General features: G+C 42.1%; 1 protein-coding gene across 1 annotated transcript in view; it reads left to right on the top strand.

Annotated features, from left to right (window-relative positions):
• Positions 1-4,827: 4,827 nt before the first annotated feature.
• Positions 4,828-27,918, top strand: part of Lrrc69 (leucine rich repeat containing 69) — an 80,373-nt gene continuing 57,282 nt past the window's right edge. Inside the window, exons 1-5 of the mRNA XM_041656728.1 lie at positions 4,828-5,010; positions 14,376-14,502; positions 15,525-15,597; positions 22,448-22,643; positions 25,202-25,273. Of these exons, the coding sequence (XP_041512662.1) occupies positions 4,828-5,010; positions 14,376-14,502; positions 15,525-15,597; positions 22,448-22,643; positions 25,202-25,273 (651 nt within the window). The remainder of the gene's footprint in view (positions 5,011-14,375; positions 14,503-15,524; positions 15,598-22,447; positions 22,644-25,201; positions 25,274-27,918) is intronic.

Genomic DNA, 27,918 nt, shown 5'->3' with positions numbered 1-27,918 from the left:
TGGCACTACCGTAATGATCTGTTCCATCTCTCACTTCCCCCTCCATTTCCTAGGTTTCTCATGTCTGTAAACCTGGACTCCCACACCTGTCCTACCTTGTCAGCTACGGAACTCTCCCTCATACCCTCATTGTTTTCTGATGTACCTGCCAAAGACCAGTTGCAGTCAGTCTTACCCACATTCATAACTTCTCATCTCCATCTCCTTTTGTCTCCTGAATGGTGCAGAAGCCCCCACGGAGGGCTGGGAGCAACAGCGGGAGATTGCGCTCTGTGCTTTGAACAATGCCTGGGTGGACCCAGGATGCTTTAAATGTGTGGACCCTGGACCCTCATTTCTCTTTGTTCATGTAAACTTTTTTTTTTGTTTGTTTGTTTTCAAGATAGGTTTCTCTGTGTCCTGGAACTTCCTTTGTGGATCAGGCTGGCTTCAAACTCAGAGATTCCCCTGCCTCTGCCTTCTGAGTGCTGGGGTTAAAGGCGTGCGCCCCCCCCCCCCACTGCCACTCTCTGCCTGTTCACCTAAGCTTAATGAACATCTGTTGAGTGTGTTCTCTGTCCATTATGTATGCTGTTAGAGACTGTCATTCAAATGTGGCTTAGTTTTTAATGGCAAGGGGGAAATAGAAAGAGAACAAAAATTAGAAGGTATAACCTGCTAGGTGAAATTTTAAGTCTGCTTTATGGAAATGCTTCTGCTTAGTACAGAGGCTTCCTAAGCAAAATGAACAGCATGAGTAGGGGAGGTGTGCCCTTGCTGGTGGCTTCCAAAGGGCTGCGAAAGGAATGGCCTGCCTTACACGTGATGCGCATGGTGTCACAGTTAGCCATCTTTCGTCCGCTAGTGGGGAGGTTTTACAGCAGACCTGCCGGTTTTATAACAGAAAGGTAGCTGTTGCTGGGGATGTAGACTCCTGGTAGAGTGTTTGCCTAGTCTGTGTGAAGCCAGAGAAAGAATGGAAGAAGACGTGTGAGAGAGAGCGTGCAGCGCAAATATAAAGCAGCCCAGGAGAGAAGTTATGTGGCCTTCTGTTGTTAGCACTAGGAGGAGAAGTAGACAGGTAGGGCTTGATAAGGTACTGAATTACCTCTGCAAGGCTAAGATATTAGCACAGAATCCTGTGTAGTTTTAGGCTAGTTCTGGCTACAAGACATTCCACACAAAATTTAGAAGTCTCAAGTTACAGCTCAGGAAACAGCACAGTTCTCGCAGGGGTGTTATGGTTTATCTGTAGTGTTAGCTTGACCAGGTGCAGAACTACCTTAGATGCATGCTTCTGGCCTTGTCCTCTAAAAGGGTGGCATCTTCTGAGAGTGAAGACACAGGGAAAAGCTGCGCCTGTCTTTCTTTGCAGCTCTTGCCTGCTTTTGTGAACCTATTGCTGCTGTCACTGCCACCACTGCTGCCATCAGATCCCAGCTGTTTTGACCTTCCTGTGTGAACTCTATACCAGCAACTCTCTTGGGAGCTTCCAGGCTTTCATTACCAGCCTGGGACAGCTGAGGCAACCTCTTCCATAAACTGAGTGGCCTCCTGGCCTCCGCCTCTTCATCTTGAAGACAATCCTTGTCCCTAATGTGTAAGCCAATCCATTAAATCCTTGTTGGTAACACTCACATCTAGTTGCTTGGTTTTGAGTCTCTAGAGAAGCCTGTCTGGTAAAGCAGGGCATCACTTGCAGTTTGGCCGGCTTACCCACTGCAGTCTGTTCATGCTGAGCTTGCATTTTCTGTAACTTCCCCCAGATCTCCTTCAGCCTCTCAGGACAGATACAGCACTGGACATCAAGTAATAGCCCCCAATGGCTCCTAAATTACATGAGTTCAGGTGTACACAACAAATCCCATTTTCTGTATGATGCTTATTGTCTCTATATTGTCTCATTTTCTGATTTAAATTCTTTTGCTGCTTTAACAAAAACGCCTGAGTGAGTTTTCGAAGTGGACCTTGGTGTATGTTAGGAAGTCTAGAATAGGCCATGTGTGCAGGACTCATGTCATTCCAGGAGGCTATTGGTGAGGATTAAAGAGGTGAGGAAGACGTCAAGCTCAGACAAAGGTAATGTCTGTTGTGCAGCAGAGGGTTTAGTAAGGCTACTTGCATTGACAGTGAGAAATGAACCTCTGTCACCTCCTGGATGCTCTAGCTAAGGGGCTTTCTAAGTATTCTGTCAGAAATGCCTTCAGGATGATATCAAAAGATGAGAGATGAGCAGGAAGAAATGCTAAATACCCAGAAGCTTGGCTTTGAGAGGTTGAACAATGTCACATTTCATGTGACGGCTGTGGTTGGTTGTCACATGGACTCCATCTGGGGATAATTAAAGCCCAGGCTGCTGGGCACACCCGTAAGGGATTTCTTGATAGGATCATTTGAGGTAGGAATCCCCACCTTAAATCTGTGCCTCACCTCCTGGTGGCAGCCTGTATGAAAGGTAGGGAAGAAGTGTTTGCTCTTCCCCTGCTCGCCTGAGCTCTTTCTGTCAAGGACGTTCCTTCACTTGTGGTAGAGTCTGCTTCTGAAGGATTCCCACATACACGGAAGAGCAGCTAAGACGTCCAGCCTCATGCTGGAGTGACCAAACAACTGTTGGATTCTTGGCCTTCCTTTTTGGAGACAGCCGTTGTTGGAGTAGTCAGACCACAGCGTGTGAGCCACCCAAATACATCCCATGTGTCATTCCATCTGTTCTGTTTCTGTAGAGAACTCTGATACAACTAGTTCCAGATCGTACAGGATGCTCCAAGTGCGAGCCTCCTTCCAGAGAGAGCATATACGGGAAACTCAAGAGGACGTGTGAGGATGAAGCTGGTGTCACCCAGGACGATTAACAATCCCAACAAAATAGGGAATCTTCAAGGTAGAGTTCCATGGCAGTTTCCCATGGAAACCCAAGGTAGAGGACTGCGAGACTCAGCAAGTAAAGGTGTTGCCACCATCCGTCGCCTGGATTGTCCTTGCATCTCACGTAGTGGGCGAGAACTGGCTCCTACGAGTTGACTCCGACACTCACGTGTATGCTGTGGCACTCCTCATCCCCCACTAAATGTCATTGAAAAAAATTTTTTTTACAGGAAGTCAAAAATAGAGAGTGCCCATGCCAGAGGCAAGTGTGATGTAGCTCTTGCTGGACAGAGTATATTGTAAACTTTTGAAAGGCCTTCTGAAGTTTTTTTTTTTAAAGTATTTGTGTCAGTTTGGATAGAAATGAAACAATGCAAAAGATAAGCCTTACTGTCCCGTTGGCAGGGTTGTCAAACTGGTGCAGCTACTGAGGACTACAGCGTGGCAGCTGCTGATTCCACTCCTAGTGCACAGACCCTCGCAGAAGGACCATCTCCATTGTCAATGCTTTTACCTAGAAGATCCAAAAAGCTCAAACAGCCCAAATGCCTTTCAAGCCGATGCACAGATGAGTAAAAAGTGATATGTGGATGGAATATTCTAAAGAATATTCTTTATATATTCTAAGAATAAAGAATATTCTAAAGCAGCTAAGTATTGGTGTGTGCTTTTACATGATGAGCTATGCTGATGTTATCCTCTGAAGCTGGTCATATGATCTTATCTGTATATAGTATTCAAAGCAAGCAAATCTTTATTGAAAAAATAGATTAGGCTGGGTTATGTTTGATTTTCTACATATGACAACTCTTATTTTTCTCACTTCCCATCAAGTGATAGACTGGAGGAAACACTGAGCTCAGAGAAGCTGAGTAACTACTACCTAACCTTTCTCCTCGCCGGCATCCATGGAGGACACCTGCTTCTGCTTCCCCAAACCAGAGAAAGCTGTGCCACTCCAAACCGCATCCTATAACTTGCTACGTCTTTCCATCTCTCCCAAATGCTCTCTGAGGCTTCGTGATTACTTTCTGTCAACTAGTTGCTGTCACTAGTTGCTGACTCAGCCTCCTGACCCAAGGTTAATTTTGGTTAATTAATGCAAATGCAAACTCAGGACTTGCCATGTTGTTGGTGTGACTAAATGAGTCCCCGAGGGTACCTTCTGCTTGCTCTGCCTTCCTCACTTGTCTGTAGGTGTTGGCTACACCACAAAGCCATGGTTAGATGCAGATTTGTTGTATGTCATCAGGATTCTTCGCTGCCTCCCTTTAGCTGCTTTCATCCCACATGGCGTTTTCAGTTGTAAATGGACAACTGGTTAATGGGGTTATCGACCTCATTCCTATCCACCTAACAGCCAAATATAATTTTTGCATAGGTTCTTATTTCATTAGAACTTGGAGAAATGATGACTTTTCTAAATTTTTTTCATAATTTATTAGCTTCAATTTCTGTATGAATGAAAACGATGCTATTTGAATATGGTGACATGCAGTTTGTACTAGGATGATGTAATTAATGCTTGACTCATTTCCCCTTTATTAGTTTTCAGACTGAGCCGATGTCTCACCCTCTCCAAGTATGATTAAGGAGTTTTCGTTTTCTTTTTAAAAATGCTATTACAAAGGAAACGTTTCAGTTCACTCAAGATACTTTTTCCTCTCTGGATGTTTAGCGTTTGTCACTCAAACTAGTGGAAGACGACCCCTAAAGCTGGCCCTGCTTCCTGACTGGTTTCAGTATTTGCTAATTTCCATGTGTCTGATGTAAGATACGCAAGCCCTGTCTTGTATGCTCTCTGGCCCAGCCTGCAGTATTGTGTCTGTTTTCCTCTCTACCTAGGAAGTCATCTTCTACCTCCTACCTTCATCATAATGGGGAGAGGTTTTGCTTTTATGACACAACAATTCTGCAATTAGATGTTCAAAAGATATATAATAAGTAACTCTCCTCCATCATGGTCTCCTCTTCAAAAAAATCATGTCTGAGAGGTTGTTGTTAACAGCACTGAAGGGCGGTAGTAACACGAAGATCATCACTTTGAACGGGAAGAGGATGACAAGGATGCCCTCAGCAGTAGAAAAGCTGCCCGGTCTGAGGACTCTGAACCTTCAAAATAATCTCATCCACAAAGTGTGCCCAGAGCTAAGAACCTTGACCAAGGTGAGGACCTCAGCTCTTGCTGGGGTTGATGATAGAAAATAAATGAGAGCCGTGAGTGTCGGAGCCATGGCCCTTTGATCTCCAGAGACTTAGCCCTCTGGAGGCAGTATGGAGTGCTGTTGGAGGAGCATGGGTAGCAGGGCTTGCTTAGGGCATTACACGTGCTAGGAAAGATGTTGCAATTTACTCCTGTGCCCTTTGGCCCACATCTGGAATCAGAATGAGATCTTTGCTATGCTCATCCTCCTTCAGGCTGTCATCTGGAAAGAGGTTGGAAGCTGGATCTGGTAGTCTGTCTACCTTGGGGCTCACATCTGGAAGAAGGCTTTCAGGTTCCAGGCAAGACTGTGCCCACCCCCCTGGGCACGCTATCCTGAAGTCTTTACATATGGAATTAGGACACATTTAGCATGTTGGGGAGGGAATTACTCTTTCATTTCCTAGAACTGGCTGGAACTTCAAGTGCAGGACTGATAGGAATAGGAAGGAAAGGAATCTCTCTCCCCACAGAGCAGCCTTTAGAAGTTGGTTAATATTTAAAATAAAGAATACCCATCTAAAAGAGAGGCAGCTGACCTGGATGGGTCCCAGATGCTTACTGTAAACATTTCTGCCTGGTAATGTCTGATTCCAGCTGCTAAAAATCTTGAGGTTAAGAGAAGGCAAGCCATGCAGTTTTCTTTCTGTTGGCTTCACAGCCATCAACATTGGAAAAACCTATAAACAACTTACAATTGCAGCTTATTAAAAGTTAGTATAAATTATCATCTCCACGCCTCCTCTACGCTTTATAAATTACACTTGTGATCTTAACAATACCCTGTGGAGAAATGGACGAGTATTTAGTAGCAGTACTAGTTAATAGTTGCTTCAGAAGGTGTAGTTTTGGCTCTAAGACAAGAACTCACACTCTTCTAATGGCACACATGAGTTTCTGCTCAAAAGAATGCAAGCTTTCACTAAAAATCATGAACCGATTTGTTTTCCTGCTTGAACTTCTTTGTACTGAAATAACGTTTTATGTTGTTACAAAAAAACCCAATTGTTTAGAAGCTTATACTGAACTATCTTTTGTGACAATTTTAGTCCCAGTCCTCATTTCCATATATAATTATTTTCAATTTGCTCTTTTTCTTGGGTTGTCCATTTTGACTACTAGTCTTCAGCTACCAATTGCTTGTATATGAGAAGCTTAGTCTCTGCAGTTATCCTGTTAACTTGTGTGATTACACAGCCTCACCTTGCTCCCCACTGCGTAAGCTGACATGTGCAGTCCGCTCTGGCCTGGCTTTGGTGGCCTCACCACCTTTATAAGCTTTATGGCATTTACAACTTGTTTAGTTATTGCCCCGACCTCTCAGGGAATTCTACAATGTCCACCCTTAATGAGTGTCACTGAGAGAGAATCGGTTAGTGTGTTTTTGTCCACTTGGTCCTTCACATGGTTTTTTCTTTATACTTAAAAAATCAGACCCCTCTATTTTTATGCTTCCATATTTAATCCCTTAATTCTTGCATCTGCGCTAACATGGCTTCATTTTATTTCAAAGTGGTGCTATATAATTTTCACCTCTCCTGTTCTCTGTGGCATTTTCCTTCAGGAAAGCTGACTGTCCTCTGGTTTCGCTGGGTGCTGTCAGTCCAGGACATCATTTACTGTCATCCTGAAGTGAAGTCACTGTTTTCTGCAACCCATATTTTCCTCTTCACTGTCCCCCCCTCCCCCCCGCTTCACCATTCTGTCTCCCTTTTTACCTCCGCCTCTGCTGCTACTCCTGGCTGCTAGAGTTACAGCCATGTGCCTGCATCACCAGCAGGTTATCATTCTTCTCCACCTATGCCATCCTGGTCTGAGTATATTATAGTTAATACTTAGGTCCCTCGCATTTCTGCAAATATCTGTATTATGTCTTCATATTTGAGTGGTAATTGTATAGCTGAAATGTCACATGTTAATACGAAGGATGAAAACACTAGTTCTCCTGAGTAAATTGGGAGTATGGGGGTCACTGAAGATGTTAGAAGGGGAGAGGGGAGGAAGGAAGGGGAGCAGAGAAAAATGTATAGCGCAATAAAAACAAAAACATTGATAGAAAGTCACATGTTACAAAACATACTTCCTCAGGAAAGAAACCTCCAGAGCAGAGACCATGACAAGATGTCACAACATTTGAAGTGCTCTTATATTTGCCTTATTCTTTAGGAGAGACTATGTTTTGACTTTTGTTACTTTCTTCAATTTCTTTCACTCGGGAACCAGCTTAGCTTAGTGCTTATTATTTAAGAAGAAACCATACTGTTCTAAAGTCAACTGACTTGATCCTAGGTTCTTATGGTCTGTCTTTAAGTGCTTTCTATGTATTTTAGGTTAATGGCTTTATGTAGTTTTGCTGTTCATAAAGTAGCAATGTTTCTTATATAAAGGTGCAAGGTTAGGAAATTACCAAAAGTCTCTATCTCCTTTGTAAGAGGAGTGATAGAAGCAGGCAAAGTGTGCAGGAAACTTCCAAGGAATGGATATATATATGGCTCTCTTAAAATACTGCTCAATCTCACAGTTGTTAATAGAAGGGGCAGATGAAAGTGAGGGAGAGGAGAGAAGAGAGAAGCAAGGAAGGGACAGGAGAGTGGAGGGAAAGGAAGGGAAGGCAGGGCAGGAAGGAAGCAGCGGGGCAGAGATTGAGGGGGAGAGGAGAGACTTGAAACCTACGAGCAGATCTAATGCCATTCTTAGAGCAGAGAGACGAGAGAGAAAGGGGGAAGAGAGAGAGAGAGAGAGAGAGAGAGAGAGAGAGAGAGAGAGAGAATATGTTTATACATCTTTGATAGAGACCATCTAGTCAGTCGAGACAGTACCTGGCTCTAATGGATGGTTGTTCCATAAAAATTATGTATTTAAAGTGTTACAACTGACAATTTTTCTTTTGTTTGTTTTTAAGCTTTCTGTAGCTTTAGAATCTGTCCTGGAACTAGCTCTTGTAGACCAGACTGGCCTTGAACTCATAGAGATCCGCCTGCCCCTGCTTCCCAAGTGCTGGGATTAAAGGTGTGCGCCACCGCCTGGCACAAGTGACACTTTTAAAAACATATTGTATCTGTTAGCCACATCCAACTTTTATTCTTTAATTCTAGGTATAATTCAGTAGATGGAATCCACTTCTTTATAAGGATTAAAGCATGCAAGAATGTTCCTCTAAAGCAGTGGCCCTTTGGGGGTTGCATATCAGATATTTACATTATGACTCATAACAGTAGCAAAATTACAGTTGTGTAGTAGCATTGAAATAGCTTTATGATTGGGGGTCACCACACAGGAGGAATTATTTTAAAGGATTGGAGCACTAGGAAGGTTGAGAACCACTGCTCTAAAGTAGTCCATTTCAAAAATAATTTAAGTATCTCTTAGTGTCAATCAGATATTTTCCTTTTTAAAACTTATAGAACAGTGTGACTTGTGAATTTGCCAAACCTTAGGAGAAACTAGGGCAGCTTTTATTAACCGTGTCCCAGTTACTGTCTCTATGGTTAGGGTTGGCACAAGTAAGCTGATGGTGGAGTAGCAAATAACCTCAAGACTGCCTGTGTCCTGGAGCGCGTGGTTGAGCTGGACATGAGAGTTCTGCTGCTGGCTGAGCCCTCATACGTAGGACTCCTGATGCTCACCTTCACGGACAACGAACACATGTTTGTAATCTAATCATACTTCTAACCTAATTAAACTCAATGTCACAATGTCTTATAAAAGAGTGACTGTGGCTACAGAAATTCATGAAAAGATGAGTTAGACTTACAAATTGTTGACAATAAATAAGATTAAAAACTGAGTCACTGAGCTGTCACCGTGTATGTATATATTTACTAATCGCCTGCTGCTTTTCTAATACCATGCATTGTTTTCTGAGCCTGACAAATTATAGTTAATGTTAAATAATTGCTCTGGTTTGCCAAGCCTCTCACTGCACTATCTGTAATCCTTGAACACAACACAAGATGAATAATGGACATAATCATCTCCAATTTTAGAAGAAATAGAGGCTTGGAAATTTGAGTGACTTGCCCTAGATTACAAGGAGTCCAAGAGAAGGGTCAAGAAGCAGAGACACATTTGTTCTCAGACTCAGGAATCCCATAAAACACTGAATGGGAGGCATGCTATAAGCTCAGAGGACCTGGTGCAGACCCATGCAATCCCTGTACACGCTACCTCAATCTCTGTGAATGCATATGAGCCTTGCTCATACTGGTTCAGAGGCCCTTGGTGGTTTTTTTTTTATGGTATCTCCTCTGTCTCTTACTCTTTCTATCTCCTCTTTCATGGGGTTCCTTGAGCTCTGAGGGGAGAAATTTGATGGAGACATCCCATTTCAGGCTGAGTGTTCCAAGGTCACTCTGTGCATAATGTCTGCCTCTGGGTCTCTGTGTTCGGAAACATAGCTTTTGATGGACATGGGTATCACCAAGTTTTAAAATCTGATCTAAGACATCCACTGGAGATGTCTTAGGAGCCCAAACGAAAAAGATAGAGCTTTTACATGGATAAATGTAAATTCCTACATTTGGGTTAAGAAAAGAATTCATTGCACAAGCCCAGGATGTGGGTTATGTGCTTGAGAGTTAACATAGGCTTGTCGTTGCTATTCTTGGCTATGGGGGGTGGTTTATGCACAAGTAATGTGCCTCATTGCTGAGAATATATGACGTGTTAGACAACATTATTGAAAGTGTACTCATCTGCCCAGAGGTTCTACCATTCCCAGCATTCGTGTTATGAATTAATTGTCTTTGTCACCTAGGCACTGTGTTTCCTGAGAGGAGCATTCTCTGTGATTAGAAAGTGGCCATTGTGGTCAAAGGGTCTGAAAACTATGTCCCAAGGAAAATAAATGGTTAAGGGAAAGATGGATCAAATTCAGAGAATAACAATAACAATTCCTCCAGAAATTTAAATATTATGTAAGAGGAGTGGGAACAAGACGATTGTTTATGGTTGCTGTGGGCAGAACTGGGTGAGAGGTGCAGAGAGCTAGAGTTTAATCATAAAACAAAAACAGATGGGCCAGTGATGGTTCAGAGAGTGAAGGTGCCTGCCACCAAGCCTGCTGCATCGGCTTGCCTTACTTCAGTAGTTCTCTCCAGAAGGAAGTTCCACTGGTATCCTCTCTGCAGTCCCACCTGGGTCCAAGCCCCAAGTGACAGCACTGCCAATTTCATATTTCTTGTTAGCACATCATATAGGAGTTAGTGCATCTACGAATTGGAACTTGTGGAAGTCGATGGCCCAAGTTTGGCCTCAGGGATTCATGTAGTAGACGGAGAGAAATGGCTCCAGCTAGTTCCCCTATGACTTCCACAGTGACTCTGTGGCGTGTGCACCCTCCCCCGATTAATTAAATATAATACACAATTACAAACGATGGATGGAAGAGAGATATGAATGACAGGGATCGCTGCTGCATGTTGTCTTCATCAGGAGGTATATGGTGCTCACCTGCGTGTATGGGAGACTAGGTGGCTTACACAGTTCTAATTCTTGGATGCACTGATTTCTTCATAATGTCCTAACAAGAAATATGAAATTGGCAGTGCTGTCCCTTGGGGTTTGGACCCAGATCAGAACTTCCTTCTGGAGAGAATTATTGAAGGAATGCAAGCCAAAGAACTTAAAATTGTTTGCCTAAAATGCTTCTTTAGGAACCATGTGTAACTGTGGTGTGTTACTGAAACCCTTGCTAGGATCAGCTTTGAAAAGGAACCCCCAATTTTTCACCTCAGACAACTCCCTTACAAAGAGACCTCCACAATGATTCTAATCCAACTCCCAGAGATTCACCTTTACATTACCGTGTTCTTCTTATACCAAAAGAGATGAGTTAGTTTTTTTTGAAAGGAGGCCGCTTGTTTGTTCTTCACGGCCACCCTGCTAGCTTAGACCTCAAATAATCACACAGAAGCCATATTATTTAAATCACTGCTTGGCCCATCAGCTCTACCTTCTTATTGGCTAACTCTTACATATTAATTTAACCCATCCCCATTAATCTGTGCCTCACCACGAGGTTGTGGCCTACCAGCAAAGTTTCCATCTATCTCTGGCAGTGGCTCCATGGTGTCTCCCTTCTTTCTCCCAGCATTCAGCCTAGCTTTCCTTGCCTACCTAAGATCTGCCCTGCTATAGGTCCAAAGCAGTTTCTTTATTCACTAATGGTAATCACAGCATGCAGAGGGGACTCCCACATCAGTTCTTAACTTGTTGTCTGTCCTGCTTTCCAACGTTCTTGGCTATCTTATTCATGACATCACTGCTAGCCTTCAAGAGAGTGACAAGTAGGTAAAAATCTAAAATAAATACAAGTGAACTAATGAAACATCTAGGCAAGGAGTTAATTTTCAACCATAATTCAATCCTTGACTTCGTCTTTGGAATTTGATACATAATTTTACTAATTTATGCCAAACCTTGGCATATTTTCGTGGAGACAGAGTTTGTTGCTACCTGGCATTCAGGAGATGGTTACATATTTAAAAACAACTACTGTCATCCTTTTGGGCAGGCATGGTGGTGCACACATGAAATTCTAGATGTGGGCATCTGAAGCAGCTGCAATGAATTTGAGATCAGCCTAGTCTACATTTTTATAGGTCACTCTGGGCTACAGAATTGAAATGTCTCCAAAAACAAAAGAAAAAAACTTTCTTTTTAAACAATAATCTACTTTTGAGGTCATAATTATTTTTTCTCTTTCCTCCCTTCAACCCCACCAACTACCCCTTTGCTCTCTCTTAGCTTCCTGTCCTCTTTTTCTTTGTTATTACACACACACACACACACACACACACACACACACACACACACACAGAGTACACCGTGTATTGTAGAAGGCAACTAGCGGGAGTCCTCTCCCCTACCACCCCGTGGTCTTGGAAGCTGAGCTCAGCTTGGCACGCTTTCCAGCAAGTGCCTTTCCAGAACCATCTTATTGGCGCTTGTTTCTTGCAATTGCAAAAGTGTCTCAAAAGTTGATTAGTCATTGTCTTTGCTCTTTTGCTTTCTCCACAGGCCACTCCTACAGACTTTCTTCCTCAATTCTCCCCCTACTATCACAGTTACTAATGACGTTTGTGTTGCTAAATCCAGGGGTTATTTCTTGTGCTTGGATTTCATTTAACCTTCTCCTGTGGTTTAACTCACACCTTCCATTTTAGAAGAATTTTTATTTTCCTTCCTCCTGAATTCTGGGACACTGTATTTTTGAAAGCATTGTGTGTGTGTGTGTGTGTGTGTGTGTAGATGTGTAGATGTGTATATATGTGTGTATATATGTACAGATATAAACCCACACTTTCCAAAGCCGTGTATACACACACACACACACGCACACACACATATAGATACATGCACATACGTGCACACACACAATTCACACACACACAGAGACATGGAGAGAATGTGTTGCTAAGGCAGGGAAGAGTCCAGGCAAAGATATGTGGTGACAATGAGTTACATTAGTAATATAAAACTAACACTCTAAAGGATTAATTGTATTACATCATTTCCCTCAAATTGCTATTATATTTTAACCCTACCTTCAAAATAAGTTTGCTAATATGGCAATAATATTTTCAATAATACTTTTGCACATTGTATTCATGAACACATTCAAAAGATTATATACCATGGCCAAGTTGGTTTTATCCTAGGAATGCAATATTGGTTCAAAAATTATTCAAATCAGTAAATACAGCACAACACATAAACACAGAAATCACATGACCATGTCAGTAGATGCAGGGAAGGCCTTTGACAAAATTCAATATCCTTCATGTTAAATGCTCTGAAAAATTCAGGACTACAAGGAACGTATCTTAACATATTAAGAGTTATAGGCAAAAAATTATACCTGATATTATGAAAAGAGAAATGGAATTTCTTCTAAATTCAGGAATGAATTATTGACACAGGATTTCACTGGCCTGGAACTCACTATGTAGACTAGGCTGGCCTCAAACTCACAGTGATCCACGCCTCAGCTTCCCAAGTGCTGGGATTAAAGGGCTACCATTCTCAGCCCAGTGCTTGGAATATTAACAGAGCAGTGAAACAAGAGAAAGAAATCAATGAGATAGAAACAGAAGCAAAGGAAGAAGTCAAAGTTTTCTTATTTTCACGACATAACTGACTCCTCCAGAAGCCTCGTAGGAGCTGATAATTACGGTTAAGGAACTAATCATCAGTGAAGAGACAGCTACTGTGAAGAACCCTTCACTACTTCCATTGAACATAGGATGACATCTAACATGTATAAAGAACTGTAAAACGAAGCACAGAAGCAGCTAATCTAACCAGTGAGTAACTAATGAACTGAGCAGACACCTCTCAAAAGAACAAACCCAAATGATCAATCAATATAGATATTTGGAAAGTCTTCAAAAAGTATGGAAATGAAGGCTGCTTTTTGAGTTCAGCTTATCTCACTCTGAATGGCTGTCACTAAGAGAACAGGACTAACTGCTGGCAAAGGTGTGGGAGAAAGGAGCACCGACTCAGTGTTGGTGGAGTATAAAACAATGTAGCCATTGATGGAAATGAGTATGGAGGGTTTTCCAGGAAGTGCAAAGATAAGTAGCAGATGTCTCCGCTCTGTCACTGCATGATCTCCACCTGCCAGGCCTGTGAAGGAACTGCACAGAGGAACTGCACATGCGTGGTGACTGCTGCATTAGTAATCATAGTTTAAAAAGTGGAACTGTCCTGGGTGTCCTCAGCGGATGAATGGATAAAGAAAATGTGTTGCATACACAATGCAGTTTTATTTAACCATAAAGAAACAAGGAAACACGACATTTTCAGGGACGTAAGTGAAACTAGAGGTCATTTAAATGAAATGAGTTGTCCTATGAATGACATACCACATTTTATTTCACCTGCAGAATATAGGCTTCAGTTGTGTGTGTGTGTGTGTGTGTGTGTGTGTGTGTGTGTGTGTGAGAGAGAGAGAGAGAGAGAGAGAGAGAGAGAGAGAGAGAGAGAGAGAGAATTCTAAGGAGGAGCAGCTGGGGTTGGAATAAGGTAGAAGAGTGCATGTTTCTAGAAGGGAAGGGAAGATGTGCCAGCATTGAGATAGCAGGAGAGTGAGAGGAGAGAGGAAGGCGCAGGGCTGTGGGGAAGGGGGATGAGGAAGAACTAATTAATATGGCGTACATGAATGAAAATGCCATAATGAAATACTTTGTGTGCTAACTTAAGGAATTGGATAAAAATAATATCTTTGTTTTCTTAGGTTCTATAGATCTCAGCAGAGTCTTACTGCTTTCCCAATTTGGTGGGAGATACTGTGCAAATACTTTAAATCTCTGTGTGTTTACAGTTGACATTGCTTAATCTGGGAAACAACCTTTTCGAAGAAATTCCTGAAGAGATGAAATACCTTACCTCTCTGAAGAAACTTCATTTATTTGGGAACAGGATTTGTAGTATTGCTACTGGAGTCTGTGGTAAGTTAGTTAAGAAACATTATAGCATTGTATTTAACCCCCAGAGTTTAATAATTTGATACAGAAATGAAAAAAGAATTCCACTGTGCAGAAATTAAGGAATTTCTGAAGCAACACTTTTCAGTGTTTAAAAAACTTTTTTGTTTTACAACACTTTTTGTAAAGTCCATACATGAATATAATATAATTTCATCAAATCCATCCTCCATGCCCTCTCCCCCAACCCTTGTGTTTTACAACCATATCCCCACTGAGCAGAGCAGATTCAGCCAATCCCACAACTAAGTCAACTGTAAGCTTCTTTTAGGATTGTTATAGACTAAAATGGTTTAATTTGTTTTTTTTTACCCATAGGATATCTAGTTCGTGAATAAACTGCTTTTTTCTGTTGGTATTTTTAATGTTTTGAGTTGGCTGTCATAATTCTCAAGTTGGAGCGTTGGAAAGCAGACGTCCTGATCTCTGGCCCTGTTATTTGCTGTTTCAAATAGAGATTAAGGTGAAATGTAGTTTCATCCTTAAAGGCTAACCCTTTTTAGGAGCTGATTGCACAGTGGTAGCCCTGGGTGATGAAGCTTAGGGATATCATGATTAGTGGAGGAATTTGTCATTGACTCTGTCACATGGCAGGGGTTGTGTAGGTGACTATACTTGAGTGGAATATAGAGAAAGTTGGTTCAAAAGAAAGAAAGGTTGTGGCAAGACAGAGGCAGACAGATGGGCTGTGTGCGACAGCTGAGGGAAGCTTGAGAAGAAAGGGAGCTACATCCCGATTGTTCTGCCTTTTAGCTCTTAGCTCCAGTTTGTGGTGAGCCTGCTTCTATTCTTTGTCCTCAGATGCCATGGCTTATATCTGTAATGATGTGACCCATTTCCTCTTTTTGCCTTAGCTAGCTTATGAGAGTATCTGTCTTCAGCAACCAACAGAACCGGAACCAAGGCGAGAATCCAAGAGGAATTCAAAGATGTGTAGAAAACTTATTTCTTGCCAGGTGGCTAAAATGGCTATTGTTTTCTGACAGATGGCTTGCAAGAGTTGGTTCTGCTTAATCTAAACGACAACCGACTTAAGAGTCTTCCTCAAGAAATTGGCAGGTAAATTTATTTATAGTGAAGCTTGGTTAAACATGACATTCCCCTCCATGCCCAGACTCCATCCCATTCCTTTGAAGGTCTTAGGCCTAGCGTCCAGTAGTCAGGAGTAGGGGTGGTGGTGGTTACAAATAGCACAGGGAGATCCGAAATGTGAATCAAGGCACTGCAGACTCTTTCTTTCTCTTTTGTGTGTGTAAGGCATATGCATGTGTGTACACATGTGTTATGGTCGTATGTGTGGAGACCACAGTCTGACGTTGGGATGTCTTCCTCAGTCTCTTTCCTCTTTATTTATTGAGAGAGGGTTTCTCACTGAACTTGGAGCTCATCCTTTATGCTTAACTGTGTGGCAGCAAGCACCAGAAATCTGCCTGTCTCTGCCCCCTAGCTCTGGGATTACAGACGTGTGCCACCATGCCAGACTGAAGGGGGTCCACACTCAGGTCCTCAGCATTTTATCCACAGATCCATTGTTCACTAAGTTTAAGCAAATAATTCTTAAGTTACATGAGAGAAATGAGAAATAGTGGGTGACATAAGAGTAAAAGTTGGGGTGTAAAATAGGAGGCCTTAAGGTGATGTTATTGATAAACCAGCTCGGTTCTTGGAGCTTGCTCAAACCCAGGTTGGGCACATTAAATTTTATTTCATGGCTGTCATAAACCATTTTGAGTTCGATGAGGAAAAGTCGTATAAAAGCAAAGGATTTAAAATTATGAAGTCATTTTCATTAAATAAAATCTGGCACATTTTATTATCATGAGCAACAATCAAAACAAGTTGTTTTCCCTTGTCCAGAACATCTGTGCAGACAGGCCATCATTCTAGTGTTTCTGGACTCAGATGAAGCCCTGTCCTTCCGAGGCAGTGTCTACTCTTGAGCTGTTTCTCTGACAGATGGAGAGAACTCTGGTCAGGTTGACTTGGGAGATCTCGATTGCATATTGTACAGCAACATACACATTACAGAGAGCAGCTAGAGGCTTCAGAGAATATGACAAGGGGAGCAGTCCTCACCTCAGCATAGGGCTTGTCTGTCTGTCTGTCTGTCTTCAGAGTCTACTGTGTTCCAACTCACTTGTCTATACTTCTTCCCAAATCCTTTTATAGGGGAAGCAGTACTTTAAGTGGAATTAAAAAAAAAAAAGATGAATGGGTGCTGGAGAGATGGCTCAGGAGTTAAGAGCACTGGCTGCTCTTCCAGAGGATCTGAGTTCAATTCCCAGCACCCACATGGTGGCTCACAACTATCTATTATATGATCTGATTCCCTCTTCTGGCATGCAGGTATACATGCAGATCACTCATACCTAAAATATAAATAAATAAGATTTGAAAAAAATCAACAATCGTGAAACACTTCACAATAACTAAAATGCCAATAGTTGCTTGCTCTTCCAAGGTTCTAACTTTCCCATCGATTGCTGTCTGTACTGATGTTGATACAGTGAACAGAAATGAGACCTGCTGAAGAGATCTGGCGACTCAGGTTTAGGATGTATCTTTGTACATCTAGCCTTGTGACCTCGGACTAGTCAGTTCACTGCCCCAGATCTCACGTTCTCCCCCTGTAATATGAGAAGTTTTAACGGCTGAACTTCTGAGCCATTGCAGTGGTGTTATGACCGCAGTTTGAGAAGCTGTCTGTGTTTGACGTGGGGTGTGCACTCCTTAAAGACGCGTGTGAACAAGAGGTGATGTACAAGGAAATGAAAGCACTGAAGGCATTAGCGACGTGGATCCCAGGCCTGTGGGTCCGTGTGTTTTTTTATAGCAAGCTCTAGGCCATCTGTGTTCTGAGCAGGCTGAAGATACAAGCTAATTGGCTATCTTTTCAAGTAGAATTTCATTTGCTCATCCTGGAGAAGTTCCTTTTATTTTAAAGGTTTTATTTTCTTTTTAAATTGTGTATCCACATGCGTATAGCAGTATGTTTAGAGACCATAGGCCAGCATTGAGACACGTGTATTTGTGTGGATTTGTGCATATGAGTTAAGGTGCCTGGGAAGCCAGTAGATGGTATGGGATTCTCTGGAGCTGGAGTTACAGGCATCTGTGAGCCACCTGATGATGCTGACTGGGTACACAATCTGGATCACCTGCAAGAGCAGTTTGTGAGTCTTAATGGCCAAGCTATCTGTCTGGATCCCGTGGGAGAATCTCTTTGCCTTTCCATACCTCAGAGCTCTCCATTTTCACAAGGAAGGTGATAATAGTATTTACTTTATAAGGTTTGGTGGTTGAACAGTATCTATAAAGGCTTTGTATGATTCAGTAAGTTCTTGGGAGCTAGAGAGATGTGGGTTCCTATCCCAGCACCCACGTGCAGCAGCTCACAGCAATCTGTATCTTCAGAGCAGGTGATTTGCCTTCTTCTGGCCTCTATGGGTAGCCAAATGCATGTGATACAGAAGCATACAGCCAAGTGTATGCATGTGTGCGCCCTTGCATGCAACACACACACACACACAAACACACACACTACTCAAATAAAAATAAAAACAAATAAATCTTAAAGAAGAAAAATGAGAAAAAGTTTAAAAAATTAATTTCTCAATAAGATTTTTGCTATTATTATTATGAGTTGCTTTTTATTGTAGCTGTTTTATGTTTTTCCCACTCACTCTTCCCAGAGGTGAAAGATTGACTATCTTTTCTATGAATTTTGGAAGAGCATTAGGCCCGTGTAGTGTGGCATTCTCTTGCCCGTCTGGAAATTAAGCACCTGCTTCATCAATAAAGGCTATGAGTTAATAAGCTTAGTTAAGTGAAGGGGAGGTAGGGAGTGGGTGTGTCAACTCTGCTGACGCCTGGCTTCTGTTCATTGACCCAGGAGGGCAGAGAAGAGTTTGTTTGTTAAGATATCTTCAGCTTCACAGACCATGGGCTTAGAGTTCAGATAACTGTTGTGAGTGGCAATGCACAGCTGCATAGCTGCATGGCTGCACAACTGCACAGCTGCAAAGAAGACCACAGAAGCCTCCTGCACACAGACTCTCTGAAACGGAAAGAGGGAGAGGGGAAGGGATCAAAGACCCCCTTCTCACTTGCCCCCCAGCAAAGCCACTTTTTCCTTTTTAATTTTTTTATTGAAATAGATTCTTCTCTAATACAATGTATTACAACCATATATTCCCCTCCGTCCAATCCTCCTAGGTCCCCTCCACCTCCTTTCTTCCCCACATCTACTACTCCATTTCCTTTCCAGAAAAGAACAGAATCTTAGCATCCTTAGCATCTTGAAATATCCAGTCAGAACTCAGTTTTTCTGAAATATTCCGTAAAGGTTTTTGTTGGTTGTGGTTCTCATTGTGCTCACCTTTCCAGCAAACGTGCACTTTATCCTACTTGATCAGCCCAGAATTTTTGGATCCTTCCATCTGCAGCCTGCCCCTCAGTAATTTTATTTGTGACGCAGCTTGTGCTGCAGGCGGCTCAGTTGTGCTCCAGCATCCCACACACTAGACTTTCTGGGCATGGCGCAGCACCCTGCTTCACCCATCAAAGCTACTTCGTGAAGTTTTTTTGTCAACTCTGTGGAGGAGGAGAGCAAGGAGGAGCTGCAAGGGCAGCCCTTCTCCCGGTTCACTTTACCAAGTGCTCTTCCTGCTGTCATGAAAGGAGAAGGGTGTTAGACTCCTGGATCACCTAAACATACAACAGACACATTTGCAATAAGCCCGAGCGCGTTATTGGGGGAAAACAATAGCAGAGGAAAGCCAATGCGCTCAGCTGAAACAGCCACCGTAACTGAACAGTGCGGAAGGTGCTCCATGACTTTCGCTGTAGGACGTATCTATACATTTTCATTCCTTATTTATTTATCTTTTTGTTTTTATATCCCAAAGTTTCCTCTCCCTCCTCTCCTTCCAGTCCTTTCTCCATCTCTCCTTCCCACCACCGTCTACTCCTCCTCTTTTCTCTTCAGAAATGGGCAAGCCTCCCATGGACATCAACCAGCCATGGTATCAATTTGCAGTGAGACAAGGCACCTCCTCCCCTATTAAGGCTGGATGAGACAATCCAGCAGAAGGAAAGGGTCGCAAAAGCAGGCCACAGAGTCAGAGACAGTCCCTGCTCCCACTGTTAGGCATCTCACAAAAATACTAACTTACACAACTGTAACATAAATGCAGAGGGCCTAGGTCAGTCCCATGTAGGCTCCCTGGCTGTTAGTTCAGTGTTTATGAGCCCCTCTGAGCCCAGGTTAGTTGGTTCTGTGGGTTTTCTTGTGATGTCCTTGACCCCGCTGGCTCTTCCAATCTGTCTTCCCTCTTCAGCAGGATTCCTGAGCTCTGCCTAATGTTTGGCTGTGGGTCTCTGCATCAATTTCTACCAGTTTCTGGGTGTAGCCTTTTAATGACAGTTGGGCTAGACACCAATCAATCTATGAGTAGAAGATTAGCATTAGGAATCATTTCAGTGACTTACCTTTTGCCAGTTGTGTTTGTTTCTATCCTAGGTCTCTGGGGTATCTTGCCTCTGTGTCCTGGCCCACAGAGGTGAGCTCCCTCTCATGGTATGGGTCTCAAGCTGAGACAGCCCTTAGTTGGTCACTTCCACAATTTCTGTGCCATCTTTACCCCAGCTTAGCTTGTAGGCAGGACAAATTGTAGGTCAAAGGGCTTGTGGTTTGGTTGGGGGTCCCAAAGCCTCCACTGAAAGTCTTGCTTGGTTACAGGAGGTGGCTGGCTCAGGCTCTGTAGCATTGCCAGGAGTGTTAGCGAGGCTCACCCTCATCGATTCCTGGGAGTTTCCCCTTCACTATGCTTTTAACTCATCCCAGAGATGCCTCCAGACACCAGTCGTCTCTTGCAGTACTCTCTTCTGCCATCCTCCCTCAACCTGGTTCCACCTTCTCCAGCCCCCATCCAGACCACTCCTCTCTCCATTCCTTTTCAATGTCTAGTTATTCCCCTTTGACTCTACTCTTCAGCAACTTAATTTCCTCCCTATTTTTGGTTTTGTTTTATTTTTGTGATTAAAGTATAATTACATCATTCCCCCCTTCCCTTTCTTCGTCTCAAGTCTTCCCGTACACCCCTTCTTATTCTCTCTCAAATTCCTGGCCTCTTTTCCATTCATTGTTGTTGCAAACACGTGCACATATTCTCTAACTCCGGCCTGCTCCTACTTGAAGGTGCTGGCTTCTAAGTTAAACTTGTATCCCGCTACATTACTGAAGGTGTTTATGAGTTGTAGGAGTTCCTTGGTAGATTTTTTGGGGTCACTTACGTAAACTATCATATCACCAGCAAATAGTGAGTTTGATTTCTTCTTTTCCAATTTGTATCTCCTTGATCTCCTTTTGTTGTCTTATTGCTCTCTCTAGAACCTCAAGTACTATATTGAATAGTTATGAAGGGGCTTCTTTGATCAAGGTGATGATCTCGTTTAAGAAGACGCCACCCACATGACGTCCTACAGGCCCAGTTTCATAGCTTAGACACTGGTCGTTAGAATCTATCTAATACATTTATACATTTATGGACAGGCAGACACAGGCTTCCAAGTCTTAGCACTGCCAGTATTCCAAACTCAAGCCACTGTCCCTGTGTCAGATTTGAATCAAGAAGTGTGAGTTTCTTTTTTTTTTTTTAGTATATTATTCTTTTTAGTAAGAATTTTTGGCTGTTTGATTCTTTAACTATCTGTGTACATTTTAAAATTGATTTCTCCTGTACAAAAATTAAGTTTTCTTCTTGAATCCTCCTGTCTATTGGTACTATAAATATTTTTTCTTCACATGAGCATGGTATAATTATTTTCAATACAGCCTTTTACATGTTCGCAGTTAGGTCTCTCATGTCTTTTGTTAAATGTCTTATTTTATATATTTTTTATTATTATGTCATCATAAATGACATTTATTAAGCCTTTTTCATCCAATTATTTATTGCTACATATAGAGATACAATAGATTTAAAAAATGCTGATTTTGTATGTTCTCTCACTAATTTATTACTTGAAAAGTTTTAAAATGTAATTTTATTCTTGAAGGGGCTAATGTTTTTATAGAAAACAATCTAATGGTTATGATCTTACAGTGAATTACATTTCATTATGGAAATTTTTCAAGTAAAATTTAGTTTTGTTGTTTTCCCCCAATGTTTTCTGTATCTCCCTCCTCCTAGATGCCTTTACACCCGAGGAACAGTCTTTGCCTTTACTTTTGGTCTCTACCTAGGGTCTCCTACAAAGAGTGCAAATCTGTGGTCCACCCATCTTTTCATCTTCTGCAGCAATTAAGCATTAAGCCTGTTACTGTTTTTTCTCTCTTTTTTCTTTTACTTTGTAGTTGTTGTTGAGCTGACAATGTAGCCTTGGCTGGCCAGGAATTCACCATGTAGACCAGGCTGGCCTCAAACTAAGAAGAGTCCACGTGTTTCTGCCTCCTGAGTTTTTGGGAATACAGACATGCACTACCACATCTGGTTGAATTCTCTTTTGGTTAAAACTATATATTACGTAGCTTTCTGATTATAAATCATTTTTTTAAATTTATTTACTTACTATGTTTACAATGTTCTGTCTGTCTGTATGCCTGCAGGCCAGAAGAGGGCACCAGACCTCATTACAGATGGTTGTGAGCCACCATGTGGTTGCTGGGAATTGAACTCAGGACCTTTGAAAGAGCAGGCGATGCTCTTAACTGCTGAGCCATCTCTCCAGCCCCAAATCATTTTTAAAAATTAAGTCATACTAAAGACCTTTACAGTAGTTGCAAACACTTGACTTAATGAGATTCAGCGGGGCGCCATGGAAAATGAAAATCATGAGTGACATTTTCACAGCGGGCTTTCCTGGCCGGTGAGCTGCAGTCACACGCCTTGTTTGTTTGCTGTCTTAGGCTAAGGAATCTTACCTACCTAAGCATCAATCATAACCAGCTCACTGGGATCCCGACAGAGCTTTGCTCCATTCAGAGTCTTTCTGAACTGCACCTCAACTACAATCAGCTCATGAGCATCCCTGAAGAGATTAAGCTCTTGCAGAATCTTCAGAAGCTTTTTCTGGTCAGGAACAACATTGAAGCTTTGCCAGAGGTAAAGAAAAAAGCTCCACTCATTTTTGTTGGAGAAGAACTCGTTTAACATGACGGGAAGCGGTTATAAGCTAAACCATATCATCGTTCTTTTTAGCCTGTGTTATAAATGATAAAGCACTTCAAAGTTCATTTAAAGAAAAAGTGTGAATCCTTTTCTAATACATTTGGATTACGTGTATATGTACACATGCATATGAATGTATAATTTCTGTTTATATTTGTGTTATGTTCCTCTTAGGCTCGATTTTAATTCCTCTGAAGAGGTCTGGGGTATATGAAAAGAGCCCTTTGAGTAAAAGATGGACCTAGGACTTTTGAAATATAGTTGTAGCATAAAACTTTAACTGCCTTTGTGATAGTTGAAGACAAAAAATAGTCTCTTTGGATCTGAGTGTGTGTAGGGATAAGCAGACAAATGGACACAAGCAGTATGAGACGGCTTTGAGTTTATAGAGAAGAGAGTCCGTCATAGCCCTACCATGCTGGCATCCTGACCTTATTCTTCTACATTCTATTGTTTGTAAGATTTTCAGTCTATAGTTTTTGTTTTGTTTTGCTTTTCTTTGAGACAGGGGTTCTCTGTGAAGCCCTAGCTATCCTGGAACTAGCTCTTGTAGACCAGGTTGGCCTCGAACTCACAGAGATCTGCCTGCCTGTCTCTGCCTCCACGAGTGCAGGGATTAAAGGCATGTGCCACCATGACCCAGCTACAATCTGTAGTTTTCCATCACAGAAGACCAATTTATGTCTTCTGGAACTTTACAAAATATATTCACATATTAAAAGTACTGACAGGTCCTGAAGTCAAGCTTCTTAACTTTGTAAAATTAAAATTTCCTGACGCAATATTTTGACATTTGCCTGGTCACAGTGGACAAATACAAACAGTTTAAAATTTCAATGTCATTCATGTTCTCTCCTTAGTCATAAGGAATGCCAGTCTTTAGCTTTGTTCCTTCTGTGTAGTTTGGACTGTGTTTGCTTTTCTGTGTCTAGAACCTATTTCTTTTTGTTTTCCTACTGAGGTTGTGTTATAGCCTTCTAAGTTCCCTTCCCTGTGAGTCTTTGAGGTTTGCCTCGTGTTGTCTTGTCCCACTACTCAGCTCATCTTGCATCAGAATAGTCCTTCACACCGGATGTAGTGATTTGCCCAGGGATCAACATAAGGCTTTTAAACTAGGTAACTGTGATAAGTTTGATGGATATATGGGAATAGATATAGTCTTTCTGTCTGCAAAACAGGAAGTGAAGATGCACATCTAGGGACTGGAGAGATGGCTCAGGGGTTCAGAGCGGTTGCTGTTCTTGCAGAGGACCCGGGTTCAATTCCCAGCACACGCATTGTAGTTCACAACTATCCATAACTCCAGTTACAGGGGACCTGATGTCTTCTTATGCTCTCTGTGGACACTGAATGCACATATGGTTTATATGCATGCAAGCAAAACTCACACACACACACACACACACACATATACTTATACACACATATATATATATAATAATCTAAAAGAATTTTCGTAACCTGACATCTCCTCTGTCAGTCTTTTTTTTGGTTATTTTCTGTTGTTTTAACTCTTTTCCTTCTATAGTTCTATCCCGGGCACAGTGTTCTCTTCATGGAAGAGTTTTTGTCCAAGTCTGTTTCCTGACCTGGCATTTACAAAGATGGAAATCTAAAGTACACTCAGTACTGCAGACTCATCATCTTCTCCCAGAGAATGCAACTTGTGCTAGCAAACAATAAAAGATGAAGACTAATGGATATGGCTTCATACATACCATTTCCCTAGGGAGAAGCTGCCACCAAAATGATAGTGTGGCAGATACATTTTTACCATAGTTGATGTCATTTAATAAATTATACCCCCAATTTTCAATTTAAAATGTTGGTTTTAAAGCCCTAGTTTTCATGTGCTGGTTAACAGAAATACTAGAAAGAAGATGCAGCATGGCAACCATGTGGTCACTGTGGTGATGCACCATGGCAACCGTGTGGTCACTGTGGTGATGCACAGTGTGTTGACCACGTAGATATAATCATGGGTTTTATTTCTTTTATGAAGAAAGGTCATCAAAGCACTAATAAAAAGCTAGGTTTACTGTAAGTTCTGGTGAAATTATCATTGCAGAGACTATTTCAGGATTATAGCTGCTTTCTCCTTCACAGGCGTTCTACTTTAATAACAGAGTGTCTAAGAGTTCTCATTGACTATTAGGCTGTGTGAGTTTGGTAACTCAGTGAATCCACTTAACAATGCCACACACGTATCATTTCTGTCTGAAGAAGTGGAGAAATTAAAAGACAGAGAGACGCTTCGGAACTGGCTTATGACTACACTTAGTAAGAGTGAGAAGCGGGTTTAGGGCTAGAGACGGTAACTCAGAATATGCCGCTCTGGAGCGCCCAGGGGACAAGAGGTCACAGTTATTGACAGTCCATTGGGATTTCCCTGGGGAAGGCTGTCTTGATGGAGGGACACCTCCATCCACCCTGAAGTAAAAGCTAACACTTACAGCTTTATATTCAAAACTCTCTTTTGTCTTCTGACACAGGGACTTTGTCGTCTTAAAAAACTAAGAATCCTGGACATAGCTGGAAACATTATTCAGATATTTCCAGCAGGTGTAAGTATAGTTAATTTTTACTCTAATTAAAAAATATTCTGTTTATACTGTTGGGAATAGGAAATGTAGCAGCCAGTAAAAAGTGCAGGATTTGAGCCTTGACTTGTACAATGACTCAATCTTTATCTTTGCTTTAGAATTTCAAAACCCATTCTTTCTCATCCTTTCTCTTGTGTTCTGTGTCTGCTGAACTTGCATGAACTAAATGAATTATGATGGTTATCAAAGTATTTAATCTATCAGTTAGCATTAGATTCCTTGGTTATTGCATACTGCTTTTGGTCACCTCTGATTTTTTGAAGAGACTACTTTCCTGGACAAAAATTTTATTCCATATAATTAATCTAGAGGCGACCCTTTTGTTAATTGTTTTAAAGTCATCAGCTGTGAAAATGTACTTTTCTTTTAATTTGGAAGTGAGTTTTGACTTTATTTCAAATAATAGAGATAGTTCATTTTGTCAGTTTCTAACTTTGGGAAAGAAAATAGCTGTTTTTATATTGCATTTTTATATCCACGTGAACATGCTGGAATATTTAGATAAATAATTACAAGTCATTAATCCAGAAAAATTCAGCAAATACCTGTGGATCCATTACTTTTTTCTTTTTTTTTCTTTTCCATTTTTTTATTGAGAAAAGAAAAAAAAACAAATTTCCTCCTCCTCCCAGCCTCCCATTTCCCTCCCCCTCCTCCCACCCTTCCCACCCTTCTCCCCCTCCTCCCACCCTTCTCCCCCTCCCCCCACTCCTCTCCCCCTCCCTCTCCAGCCCAAAGAGCAGTCAGATTTCCCTGCCCTGTGGTAAGTCCTAGGTCCTCCCCCCTCCGTCTATTTCTAGGAAGGTGAACATCCAAACTGGCTAGGCTCCCCCAAAGCCAGCATATTACGTAGGTTCAAAACCCCGTGCCATTGTCCTTGGGTTCTCATCAGCCCTCATTGTTCAACATGCTCAGAGTCCAGTTTTATCCCATGCTTTTTCAGTCACAGTTCAGCTGGCCTTGGTGAGCTCCAAATAGATCAGCTCCACTGTCTCAGTGGGTGGGTGCTCCCCTTGTGGTCCCGACTTCTTTGCTCATGTTCTCCCTCCTTTTGCTCCTCATCGGGACCTTGGGAGCTCAGTCCAGTGCTCCAGTGTGGGTCTCTGTCTCTGTCTCCATCCATCACCAGAGGAAGGTTCTATGATGATATGCAAGATATTCGTCAGTATTGCTATAGGATAGGGTCATTTCAGGTTCCCCATCCTCAGCTGCCCAAGGAACTAACTGGGGACCTCGGCTTGGGCTCCTGGGAGCCACTCTAGGTTCAAGTCTCTTGCCAACCCTAAGGTGGCTCCCTTAACTAAGAACCGTGCTTCCGTGCTCCCCCATCCAACCTTCCTTCATTCCAATCCTCCCCCTTCCCCAAGCTCCCCCCATTCTTCCCCTATCCCCCCTCTCTCCCCATCTCCACTTACCCCCATCCCACCCCACCCCCAAGATCTCAATTTTCTCCCCGGCAATTTTGTCTACTTCCCATAGCCAAGAGGACAACTATATGCTTTTCCTTTGGTTCACCTTCTTACTTAGCTTCTTTGGGATCACCAATTGTAGACTCCGTGACCCTTGTTTATGGCTAGAAGCCAATTATGAGTGAGTACATCCCATGTTCATCTTTATGGGTCTGGGTTACCTCACTCAGGATAGTGTTTTCTATTTCCATCCATTTGCATGCAAAATTTGAGAAGTCATTGTTTTTTACCGCAGCATAGTACTCTAATGTGTAGATATTCCACACTTTCTTCATCCATTCTTCCATTGAAGGGCATCTAGGTTGTTTCCAGGTTCTAGCTATTACAAATAATACTGCTATGAACATAGTTGAACAAATGCTCTTGTCATATGATAGGGCATCTCTTGGGTATATTCCCAAGAGTGGTATTGCTGGGTCCAGGGGTAAGTTGATCCCGAATTTCCTGAGAAACCGAAACACCAATTTCCAAAGTGGTTGCACAAGATTGCATTCCCACCAGCAATGGATGAGGGTTCCCCTTCCTCCACAGCCTCTCCAGCAAAGGCTATCATTGGTGTTTTTGATTTTAGCCATTCTGACAGGTGTAAGATGGTATCTCAAAGTTGTTTTGATTTGCATTTCCCTGATTGCTAAGGAGGTTGAGCATGACCTTCAGTGTCTTTTGGCCATTTGAACTTCCTCTGCTGAGAATTCTCTGTTCATTTCAGTGCCCCATTTTTTAATTGGGTTAATTAGCATTTTAAAGTCTAGTTTCCTGAGTTCTCTATATATTTTGGAGATCAGACCTTTGTCTGTTGCCGGGTTGGTGAAGATCTTCTCCCAGTCAGTAGGTTGCCTTTTTGTCTTGGTGACAGTGTCCTTTGCTTTACAGAAGCTTCTCAGTTTTAGTAGGTCCCATTTATTCAATGTTGCCCTTAAAGTCTGTGCTGTTGGGGTTACACATAGGAAGCGATCTCCTGTGCCCATCTCCTGTAGGGTACTTCCCACTTTCTCTTCTATCAGGTTCAATGTGTTCTGACTGATAGTGAGGTCTTTAATCCATTTGGACTTGAGTTTTGTGCACGGTGATAGATATGGGTCTATTTTCATTCTTCTACAGGTTGACATCCAGTTATGCCAGCACCATTTGTTAAAG

Source organism: Microtus oregoni, unplaced genomic scaffold (assembly GCF_018167655.1).
Source record: "Microtus oregoni isolate MIOR12 unplaced genomic scaffold, Mior012 000008F_ref0000371, whole genome shotgun sequence".
NCBI classification, from domain to species: Eukaryota; Metazoa; Chordata; class Mammalia; order Rodentia; family Cricetidae; genus Microtus; species Microtus oregoni.
Note: the sequence above shows the minus strand (reverse complement) of the source record. Positions and strands in the feature narration are given on the sequence as shown.